We start from the raw sequence: 12,218 nt of genomic DNA, 5'->3' as shown, positions 1-12,218 counted from the left end.
GACCAGGAGAGAGATGTGTTTGAGGCTTCAGTCTAAGTAGTAACTGCTTGATGACAAATGTGCCATTCCGTTTTCCAACTTATCAATTGACTATTTGAAACCTAACACCCAGACAGCCTTTTACAACGTATGAAATATCCTCATGTCAGTTAACTCATTTAACAGTCTTCAGTTGTGCTGAGTGATTTAATAAACTGGGTGATAGTGGCATTACGTTCTTGTAAAAAATGTAATCATAATTAACAAAAAGCAATCTGATATATTTGCGTCTCCGCCCTGTACATCCTGCTATTAAAGTTTAATGTTCCATGGTGACCTAATTTTGGAAAGACTCCGATGCGCGCAGTCAGAGGCTTTAAGAGGAATGGGGCTATTAAGAAGGGAAATGTTAGAAAGTGGGTTTGGAATTAGGTGAGCCGCCCGAAAATGGATGAGTCCCCTCACAGAGCTGAGTGATGAAGTCTGCCTTTTTTCACGCCCACATCCACAGGGAAAATCCCCGCAGCAATCAGGCTTGGTCTCCCTGGGATCTGTCATTTCCAGGCAGCTCAGCCAAGTGTTAGGCTGCCTGTAGTTCTGCCTTTCCTGGGTACACTTGGATGTTCTTGCAGAGGTGACTTAAGGGGGCCACGCTGGCAGGAGCCGAAGCATTCTGGCCATCGGGGCCTGGAATCTCGCGCTATTTTACTTCCGTAAGCTGGACCATGAGGGCTCAGTACCACGTATGAAACACATTTAATCCTGCTGGTAGGCCTGGCCAGAGTTTAAAGCTGAGAGTGCAGAAAATGAACACTAAGATTCTCTTCAACTTAAAGAGATAAAGTCTCCTATCAAGGTAGGCGTACACACTGAAAGGGCCCAAAGCACAGGTATTCCAGAATTGTAAATTCCTATGCAAGTCCCGACGAAACCTGGTCAATCATCTTTGAAAAGGTAAGGCGCACACTGACACAGTGAAAAAGTTGTTTCAGCCCTAGCCGGTTAGACTCAGTGGATAGAGTGTCAGCCTGTGGACTGAAGGGTCCCAGGTTTGATTCCAGTCAAGGGCACATGCCCAGGTTGCAGCTCCATCCCTAGCGGGGGGTGTGCAGGAGGCAGCCGATCGGTGATTCTCTCTCATCATTGATGTTTCTGTCTCTCTCTCTCCCTTCCTCTCGGAAGTCAATACAAATATTTTAAAAAATAAAGTTGAGAGCGAAAACAATATTTTTCTTTTCTCAATTACAGGGATACCTCGTCTTATTGCGCTTCACTTTTTCACGGTCCACAGGGGTTACTTTTTTTTTTTTTTTACAAATTGACAGCAAGATCTTCAACCAGCAAAAGACTGTGACTTGCTTTATTGCGACAGATGCTTTATGTACGGTGGTCTGGACCCAGACCCGCAATCCCGCCCAGATCAGCCTGTGTCAGAGGACAGGGGAGGGAGGGAAGTAGGACCGCGTCTCACTAACTAGCCCCCGCCCAGGCACTGTTCTCACACAGCCCTGTGCCCTCCCCTGCCTCACAGACAAGGGCACCACAACACCAGAGGCACGTTCCAGGGTCCGCCACCCCGAGAGCAGAAGCAGGATGTGAATGTGGGAAGATCGTGCCGCTCTGTGTCTGCCGCCTCCTGGGACAGTCCTGGGACAGTCCTTTGTCCTCCAGGCACCCGCGGTCGGTGCGTGCTCCGCAGGCCACAGGCCGGGGATTAGAGAAACAGCCGGCCACGTGGGGTCAAGCAGCAGAATGAGACTCATCTTCCTCAGTGGAGAAGACAGGCGTGTCCCAGCAGCCCGAACGCGTCCCCAGAGCCTGTGCATGTTACCTCGATTTCCACAGTGGCTCAGCTCACAACTCGCCAGTGAACCTGTGGGGCCAGCGAGTCAGGCGGCCGGGCGCAGTGGGAACGAGGCTGCGGATGCCGAGCGGTGCCAGGCCTGGGCACAGGGAGAGGCAGGAGGAGGCTGGATGTGCCGGGGGTGCGGGCAGGGGGAGGAGGGGGCTTAGTGAACACGGGAAACCACTGCCGGGCACGGGGCTCAGGGGTTGAGCATCGACCGATGAACCAGGAGGTGGCGGTTCCGTTCCTGACTGGGGCACATGCCGGGCTGCGGGCTCCATACTGGAGCTTCCGATTCCCTTCCCTCCCACATGAATCTCACTGAAGTGCCTGGTGTATCATAGGGAATGTAGGTTTCCTTGTAAAATATTTGATTTATTTTTTAAATGAAGGTTGAAATAACTTACAATTTTAACTTAGGCCTGTCTAAGTTACTTAGACTTGACTGTCTTGACATCCCATAATGGCAGCCCTACCTGGCGCAGCCTGACAAGAATGCCAGTGTGCGATGGAGCCACTGTTCCCTCCTCCCTCGGCCCCTGGCTTTCACCCGGCGCCCGCCCCCGCCGCGGGGTAGACTGACAGAGCCGTGAGCTCAGAGCCAGAGAGCCGGCAAGTCCTGGCTCAGCCGCCCACTAGTGAGTGTCGGTGGACTGGCCACAGAACTCCTGCTATGGCCCCTCCAGCTAACGGGCCTGGGGCAAATGAAGTGACCTTCCACGCCTTCCTACACATCTCCCAGCTCAAAGGCTCTGATGGTAGGGCGGCCTCGTTACCCAGAAGCGTCCAGGTGGCTTCCACACAGCCCAGCACCGCGCGCCCGGCCAGGACTCACCCAGCAGCTGTATGATGCTTCTTGATCTTACCACCGTGGACGTGTGGGAAAGTGATGTCTATTAGAAACGACAAGCAGTGATGCAACAGGGTACTTCACCCTACAGATTAAATGAGCTAATATGCCAAGTGAGCAGAGCAGTGTCTGTGCATAGAAAACTCCATATGATTAAAATCTATCCATGTTGAATGTGTGTGTGTGTGTTGGGGCGGGGGAGGGTTGCTTGAACCCAGTGACAGTTTGAGTTCAATATAGTCTATATGGCCATGCTTTCTCCAAACACAGAAGAAGACCACTTCAGTTGAGAGAGTTCATTTGGGGCCTGGGAGATAAGGCCTGGGCTCAGTGTATATTAGTCCAAAGTGCAGAGGTCCTGGAGCTGCGAAAAGAGCTGAGGATAGAAGGTGCGAAAAGCCTGGGGCCACGGGAAGAACTTCCTCTGTCTCTGGTTGCTGGTGCCTTTATTGATACTTAAAAGGTCAAGATGCAGTTAAAACAGGAAGATAAAAAATATATCTAATGAAACAAGAAAAACTTTATTAAAATACAGTCTCGAGTACCCCCAAATCTAGAAACCATTAAAATAAACTGAATCAGAAAATATTCTCATCCAATCCAGTCCTAGTTCTGCTCTGATCCCAAATGTTAGTTAGTACAATAAATGTCTTAAATATATACAATCAAAAACCCTATTAGAGTAAAACCCAGCAAACTCTAAAATTGTACAATGCAAACAATCTTTCCCACAAAATAGAAACTGATAAACTGTTACTAATAAGTGTTTATGTGTTAACCTACAAGATAAAGGCATTCTTGAACTCGAGGTTACTTATGCAAAGTGTGCTAGTGGCAGAGAAAGGTCAAGAAACAAATTATTGTAGAAGCTGTCTGGCATCACTTAGTAATTAAATTCACCAGGCATCCCTCCTAAACATATAAGGACTTTTAAAAATTATTCTTGTGGTTGACACATTCAAACTTAAAAACTGAATAAATGAATCCACTATATTAAATACACATTAGAGTAATAAAATAGCCCCGAATATCTGTCTGCCACCATGCCTCTGCCTGTTTCAAGATATATCTGTTCCACCCCTCCTCACCCTCTATCTAAGAGTAGAAACTTAAAATAATCAGTATCATAATTCTTTTTTTTAATTTTTAAAAATTGGTTTCAGAGAGGAAGGAAGATGGAGAGATAGAAACATTAATGATGAGAGAGAATCATTGATTGGCTGCCTCCTGCAAGCCCCACACTAGGGATTGAGCCCTGACTGGGAATTGAACCATGGCTTCCTGGTTAGGTCAAGGCTCAACTACTGAGCCACGCCGGTCGGGCCATATCATAATTCTTATGTGGACTTACATTTTGTTAAAATGTTCATAAAGGGTAAATATATTCTCAGACTCTGAGTTGTGCCTACAGTCAGCACAATCATTTGTTGTAAGAGAAAGGAAGGAAATCCAAATTCGTTTAACTCTACAAATAATCTCCCCCAAACTCATGTCAGCTGCTGCAGCCTCATCTCTTTCTAGCCACTGAGCTCTGGCTAGACTGGCTGATACGCAGAAAAAAAGACTGGCACCTGAGTTTTTATTGTCAACTTTCCTGAGGCGCTAAGGACTACTCCCAAAGCTCCTCACAGCCATGGAAAACTGGACTTGCTGCAGCAGGAAAAGAGGGAGGAACGGCTTTGCTGTTTTCCCCCTCAAAATGCCTCACTGATGTTTTCCCGGGAAGCACGGTTTTGTTCCTTCATTCTTGTAGTAATATAACAGTTAGGGATTTCATATTTGTATGATCTATCATCTCATATACATCACAAAAAGTGACTGTTCTAGACAGTATGAATCTTTTAGGTCTTCCAGTTTCTCCTTTGACTATAAAAATGATACATTTATGATCCCAACGAGGAAAACTGCAGTGAGTTCTAGATGGACAACTGCCAAGCTACGAGGGGAAGATGGGAGAGTAGAGACCTGCCTTCACCTGCCGGTGGCCTGGCCATACCTCAGAGGAAGCTAACACCAGGTCTCCTCGCACCCCCAGTGCAGAGGACACCTCTAGAAATCGTGATGGAGGCAAATGACCACAAGGACAGTGAACTGCAAGCACCAAGTCCTCATCCAGGCTGCTGTTTTGGCCAATCCCGTGTCATTGTGCTTTTTTGAAAATGACAGAGAAGTAAAAAGAGCAAATTTACATGCTCTTCACCAAGGTGTAAAAAGCAAAATTACTTTCAAAATCCTTAACAATAAAGCGAGGGGCCAAGCTGTATCAGGCAAATGCTACCCTCCTCTCCTCCCCTCCAAAAAATAGTAAGACAGGTATTGTTGCATAAATAGGACTGTCAGACACAAAGGAATTTAGAGCGCAAAGCACTGAGAGTTGGCGAGCGAGGTATTTCCCATCGACAAAGGCTACAACCCACACGGGAGGACAGCACAGTTTTCAGCATGTGCTGCCGTGGCCTGCAAGTCCACAAATCCACCAGCTACCGGGAAATGTCAGTAAACCTCACACAGACACCGGTCCATCAAAAACAAGTAAAACACTAGCTATTTTAAAAAGCAACAGGTTTAGAAAAACGTGAACCCTCTAATCAAGGGAATAAATATGCTAAATCAGTGATTTTCAACCTTCCCCAGCTTACAGCATAAACTACACTTTTACTAAAATTCTGCAGCACACCCCAAAATATACTTTCTACCCCATCTGACAAAAAGGGTATCATTTTGATTCATTCACACCGGATGGCTATGTTGTGTTGGCTGTTGTCATTTTTCATTTGGAAATCGAAGGAAAAGAGGTCAGTGCTCCTGACAGGTAGTCAGGGATTGCATGTTTTAAAAATTCTTGCAGCTCACCGCTCGAAAATCACTGTGCAAGATCAATAAACCACAAAGCTAGTTGTTTTAATAGAACAACAGACACTTTAAACTACTCAGCTGAAGAAAAAAAGTAAAAGGAGAAAAGGAACCAATTTCCAAGCGAATTAAAGAGCTAAATAAATGTAAAAGAATAAAAGAACAGAAAACACAGGTTTTTAAAATACTGAATGCTACTTTCTATGAACGCATTTTTTAAAAAGCTAGATCAAAGAGACAATTTTTTTTAAGTAAATAAATGTAAAAGAATAAAAGAACAGAAAACAATAGAAAACACAGATTTTTAAAATACTGAATGCTACTTTCTATGAACACATTTATTAAAAAGCTAGATCATAGAGACAATTTTTTCAAAATGTAAAATGTGAAAGTTGGAAAAAACAACCACAATGGCTTTTACACGAATTCCTACTAGGGAAAAACATATCCCACAATAGTAAAATTATGGAATTCCAACAATTTTCATGATTAGATAATCCACTTTATATAAACAATTCCAGAGCAAGCGAAAAACGCCAGTCTTCTTAATTCTTTGAGGACAGCATAAGTCTCAGGCTAAAACTGAGCAAGAATAGTGGGGAAAAAATAAACACACCGAAAAAGGGCATGAAGATCACATAGGATTTTAAATTCCTATGTAATACAGCAGCAAATCAAATACACCAGATGGCCATTAAAATAACATAATGACCATGGATGGTGTATTACAAAAAGTTTTATTTAATATTAGCAAATCTAATTGCAAAATTCACTACATTAGTGGGTTAATATATTATCATCTCTGTAGATGAAGGAATTTTATAAAATGCAACATGTATATTCATCAAATCTCAAAGTGAGCAACAAATACCATGAAATCCATCTATACCTACATTAAATATTATATAAATGATGAAATATACAAAACCTTTATAAGATGGCCCAAAACAATACAATTCTTATGATCCACATGAGGGATGAGATGATAGGTGAAACCATAAACTTTTCACAACTCAATACCATTTCCAATAAAATTTGTTATGGAACTTGAAAAAAATGTTCCTAAAATGCATGCACAAAATAAAATTTTGAAAAAGAATACAGCAAATGTAATGAAAGAAAAGAACAGTGGGTTGAATGGTTTGTCGGAACTGATATTCAAATATAACAATCTAGTATTGTGCAGGAAGTAAATAAAAATAATCAATGGGACAGAATAAATTATCTAGAAACAAATATTTATATGGGAACTGCTCCTATGACTAATGTTGCATTTCAGGTGATTGGGTTAAGTTTGGACTTTTTAAACAAGTGGTCTTTGGTAAATAGACCATGTATCTGGAAATTTTTACGAGTTAGATTTCTACCGGATACAAACCAATTTCCAGGCGAATTAAAGAGCTAAATAAATGTAAAAGAATAAAAGAACAGAAAACAATATAGGATAATTAGCTTATAAGTTGGAGATGGGAAGACCTAAAAAATCTAGAGTTGAAAATACTGACAGAGAAACCCTCTTCAAACAAAAATTTCAGTGAGACCAAAACACCATAGATGAATTTACAGGATTAGCCAACGACCAGGGGGAAAAATGCATATAACGAGTTCTTACTAATTAATTGGAAAAACCAAGTAATTCAATAGGGAAATTAAAACAGACAATTTAAAGAAACACAAATAGCTAATAAACAAGAAAAAAATCACCAATCCATCTCATTAGCGATCAGGAAAGCCGTAATTAGCACGAGGTAGCTTTTGCTGTCCATCTTATTGGCAAAACGTTTAAACCTGTGCAAAGTCCAAGTCTGGGCAGGAGGAGGGTCAATGGATTTTTGTGTCGTGCTGATAGGAGTGTCAATTGGTGCGGTCTTTAACTAGGGCACTTTGGCCATATTTCATCAACATTCAAAATGCATCTACATCTATCCTGGAAAAGGACCCATTGCACCGAGACCCAGCACTATGCGTGATGTGTTTTATTGGCAATGTTGCAGGAGAGATCCCAGTGACTGGGGACGGCCTGGGCAGACATGGCTCTGGATGGGATCCATAAACCACGCTCAGAAATAGCTTTCAAGGTTTTAGTTTGCCACATCGTTACGTTCATTTCACAGAGGACTTGAAACTAGTACCGTGGCCTGACTCACAGGCTCCCTTGTGAGATTGTCGTACATTGTGTGGTTTCTGTTTTGAGCTGCACACAATCCTCTTGCCAAGGCAGGAAGTTGCGGGCTTTTAGAAAGTCCCATCTTCTTTGAGCGAAAGGGCACTTTTGAGAAGGAACAAGGAAACACTATAATTTCAGCCACATTTAATTCACTTCTCTCCATTCTTTAATCTAGCAAGCCCATCTCCAACCATCTCATTGAGAGAAATACCCCCAGGCCGAGACACAGATGTGAACTGTCCCATTGTTTTGAGTAGTGAAAAAAAATGTGCAACTACTTAAAAAATGGTTAAATTAACTATGTTCATATTAAAGAATACTACATAGCAATTTAAAATGATATATACATATTTATACTAATATGGAAAAATATCCAAGACACATGCTCAGTGAAAAGGGCAAGTTACAGAAAATATATCACATGCAATCCCATTTTCATGAAAACATAGTCTTTATAGAAATCTATAGATATAAAAGCCCAGTGACCAGAACGGTAGAAGGTCTGACCAGAACAGCTGGAATGACTGGTCACTATGACACGCACTGTGGCAGGCAAGCGGCCGGATCCACCCTGGTTGGCCACCCCCACAACCACCCACGGCCACTCCCCCCAGCCAGCCCTGCCCCTGATTCTCCACCCCCCTCCCCCAATAGGCCTCGATCTCCAGCCAGGCTAAGGGACCCCACCCGTGCACGAATTCATGCACGGGGCCTCTAGTGTGGGAATAAAAATGCTTATTAAAAAAATGAGAAATTACACATCAAACAGCTAACAAAAACTCCTCCAATAGCAGGGCAGGGGCTTTCAGCTTTTACTGGTTCCTGTTTTGTTTTTTTGAAAAGTGTTTTCACAAGGAAATAGATTCATGTATTACTTCTGCAAATAATGGTAAGTTTTGAAAAATAATGTTTACATTTACTGATTATATATAGAATGCTTATTATTATTAATGCTCAAAGTTTATGCATATATGAGATGTAGTCTGTGACGGTACAGTAACTATCAGAAAATTATTAGAAGAGTGTTTCCTAAGGGAGGAAAATTTTAAATATTGCAAAATTTGAAATAAAAATCTGTAATAGTGTCATTAGTAAATAAATAAAATAAAAATACAGCTCAGTTTTCATTTGGGTGTACAGCAACAGAGGCACCATCTAAGAATACACTTTAGAAAAGACTATTTCAATTAGTAAATTTAGTAAGTTTCATTATGGAAATTCCCAGAGGCAAGCTCTGGCATTTAATTATTACAAAAATACACAAATGGACTGGAGTTGATTAGAGGAGGTATACTGCAATTAGTAAATTTAGTAAGTTTCATTATGGAAATTCCTAGAGGCAAGCTCTGGCATTTAATTATTACAAAAATAACACAAAAGGACTGGAGTTCATTAGAGGAGGTATACTATATAGATGTTTCTCAGACTGTACAGCAGAAGCATATATGGTATAATAAGGATCATGAGCAAATAGAAAGATACAGTGAGAATTCCTTCATCTCTTAAAATTCACCATGAATCACGGTAACATACAGAAACCATTTCACAATAGTAAGATCATTTCCATTTTCTTCCTGTGACTATATCAGGCTAATACTATATTGTACACTTGAAATTTTCTTAGCAAGTAAATCTTAAGTGTTGTCAGCACACAACCACACCCAAACAACCACACAAAGGTAACTATGTGAGGTGATGCATGTCTTGATTGTGGAAATTATTTTATAATGTACACATACATCAAATCATCACATTGCACACACACACATACTACATATATATGAACACACACACACACACTTTTATTTATCAATTATACCTCAATAAAACTGGAAAAAAATGGTCATGTTGTTGCAGAAGACCAAGAAAAACCAAGCAACGCCCAGAGAAATGGAGTTACACCATTTATTCGCCAGTGGGCCCAGAGGGAGACGTCTCCCAAACTTCTGAGCAAAAACATGGAGGAAGCTTTCCCTATGTATATCTTTCTACCCCTTTGTCTCCCAAATAAGGGTTTTTCCGGACTTTACGTTAGATGACTAGCCTACAAGGTCAGAGAGCCAAGTTTATCTTCCCTATTATTCAAGCAGCTAGAAAGCCAAGGTAATTTACAGAACAAGGGGCCGTCTAAAAAGCAGAGAACTTCAAATAGTAGTTTTACAAAACAGGGGTCACTGTGCTTTAGGGTGACCGTCCAGTTTGGTTCTGCTTCTCTAGGAAGGCTCTACATGTTGGGAATCGGCCTTTAGCCTTCTCACCGTCAACGAATGGAAGTCAGTCAAACCCACGTCCATTTCCCTCAGTACATGCACCGTGGCCTCAGTGAACTGCGGAGAATTCCAGGTCTGCAGGCCAGTCCCGCCCCTTTTCACCGCCGTTTTCCTTTTGCGGTTGCACGAAGGAGAAAGGCCCGTCAGTCAGTGGAACCACGAGCCGGAGCAGAAGGGAATTAAAGCGCAGGTGACGGGAGGGACTGCACAAGCTCTGCCGTTAAGGATGGATGTGTGGACCCGCCAGGCCCGTCTGCTCCTGCATCCCTCGGTGCTCGTCTCCTGTGGGGACGGGAAGACCCACATGGACCTTCTGCTGCTCCTGGCCCGGCTGCCCGCCTAAGGTTCAAGGGTGAAAAGCGCAAGAACAAATACCAACCTGTGTACTGTTGTTCTCAATCCACTCCAGGACTTAGGATTTTTGTACCATTCAAAGCAGCTCGAGTGGAAAAAAAAAGTTCAAACCAGGCACCAGATCCAAAATTAGCATTTTATTCAGAACGCTGGGGTGTTCATGTGTATTCTGGTACACAATACAGAGGCGAAGCTGTTGTCAGAAGTCTCTCCAGTTTAAAAGCTTTTTCCCCCCATTTTTTTTTTCTTCTTAAAAACACACACTTAGTAGTGCCGCCCGTGCCAGGCCACCCCTTTCCTTTCTTCTTCTTCTTCTTTTTTTTTTTTGGTACAAATTATGTAAAACATTTGTGCTAAGAACGTTTCTCCCTCCCCAAACAAAAACAAAAAAAATTAAAAAAAATTAAAAAATTAAAAATTGAGTATTCTAACTACAGCTCAACAATCGAATCAAATGTCACTTGGTTTGTAAATACTTTACCATAACAAAAGATATAAACATGCAAAAACCTGAATCCATTGTCCAAATAATACATACACATGTTCTGCAGTTTCTCCACTTCTCCATAGACTATGCCGATAAAACATTATGTACACATACCATTTTTACAGTGAAGTGAAAAAAAAAAACAGTAAATTTAAAAAAAAGTGTACATGGATTAAGACCCAATGTGTCTAACATTCTAGTTTATGAAAAAATTCAAATGTTGCTACAAATTGGTGATATGAAAACTCCCTTTATCTGCAACCAGCTGCATAAGTTTTAAGATTTTAGTGGGAAAAAAAAAACCTAAAGTCTAAAACTAGAAGTAATGTACATTTTCCCAACCTCATGGTCTCATCCCCCAAGATCATAAAAATTGCTCCATGAGTTTTTGTTTGCTTGCTTGTTTCCTCAGCAATTTTAATAAAAGCAAATGCAATGTAACCAAAGCGTATTGAAGCGTATCATGGTTTAACTTACTGCTCCCACCACAAAATAGTTTGTCTTTTACTTCTCGTCTCAGAAATCAGTACCATTAAAGCCTTAAACATAAAACTAATTCCAATCTGAAAAAGGTACAAAAAGGCACATAAAATCCCAGTGCTTCTGTACTGTAAAATTCAAGTGTAACTGAGCTCAGCGTCCCTCCAAACAGCGTCGGACACTGATATTCCCGCGGAGCCCACATTGGTTTGCAGCCTGTGCCCACGCCTCCAGCAAGCACGGTGCTAGTCGACTACACGTGAAAGCCTAGCTTCTGAATGCTTTTTGGGAATATCAGTTGAAATGGTCTGCACTTGTCCGGTTACCAAGTTCACCCTGAAGTTCAGTCGTCGCTGCCACCGTACATGTCCGCCAGCTTCTTGAAGCGGGGCCCCCAGTCGTTCAGGTAGTCGTAGTCCTGCTCGCCCCCGCTGCTGGACGAGTTGAGCGAGCTCAGGGACCCGGCCGTGGAGCCGCTGCCTTCGTAGTCGAAGACCAAGAGGGAGTCGTAGGGCGGGGCCGTGGGGTCATTGTCGGCAGCTTTCAGGCCCTGCGGTTTGGGAGGAGAGAGAAGGGACGAGGAGGGGGTTACGACGGGCAAATACACATGCAGGACCTCAGGGCTCCAGGGAACCCATGGCTTGTCTGCCAGTGTCCACCTGCAGACCACGACCTTTCCAACCCTGGACACCGGGGTTGTCAGCATGTCTCAAAATTAAACCCGCTAAGCGAAATAAGCCTGTCAGAGAAAGGGGAGGATCCCATGATGGCACTCAGTTGTTGAATCTAAAGAACAAAACAAGCCCTAACCGGTTTGGTTCAGTGGATAGAGCCTCGGCCTGCGGACCGAAGGGTCCCAGGTTCGATTCCAGTCAAGGATTCCGGTCAAGGGCATGTACCTCGGTTGTGGGCACATCCCCAGTAGGGGGTGT

The 12,218-nt window shown here is 42.7% G+C and overlaps 1 protein-coding gene across 2 annotated transcripts in view; it reads right to left on the bottom strand.

The window, feature by feature from the left end:
* Nucleotides 1-10,441: 10,441 nt before the first annotated feature.
* CDH2 (cadherin 2, type 1, N-cadherin (neuronal)) overlaps nt 10,442-12,218 on the bottom strand; it is a 143,479-nt gene continuing 141,702 nt past the window's right edge. For both annotated transcript variants that reach the window (XM_014541394.1, XM_014541399.1), the window contains exon 15: nt 10,442-11,836. In XM_014541394.1, the coding sequence (XP_014396880.1) occupies nt 11,630-11,836 (207 nt within the window). In that variant the 3' untranslated portion in view covers nt 10,442-11,629. The remainder of the gene's footprint in view (nt 11,837-12,218) is intronic.

Source organism: Myotis brandtii, unplaced genomic scaffold, assembly GCF_000412655.1.
Source record: "Myotis brandtii unplaced genomic scaffold, ASM41265v1 scaffold107, whole genome shotgun sequence".
In the NCBI taxonomy this organism is placed as follows: domain Eukaryota; kingdom Metazoa; phylum Chordata; class Mammalia; order Chiroptera; family Vespertilionidae; genus Myotis; species Myotis brandtii.
Note: the sequence above shows the minus strand (reverse complement) of the source record. Positions and strands in the feature narration are given on the sequence as shown.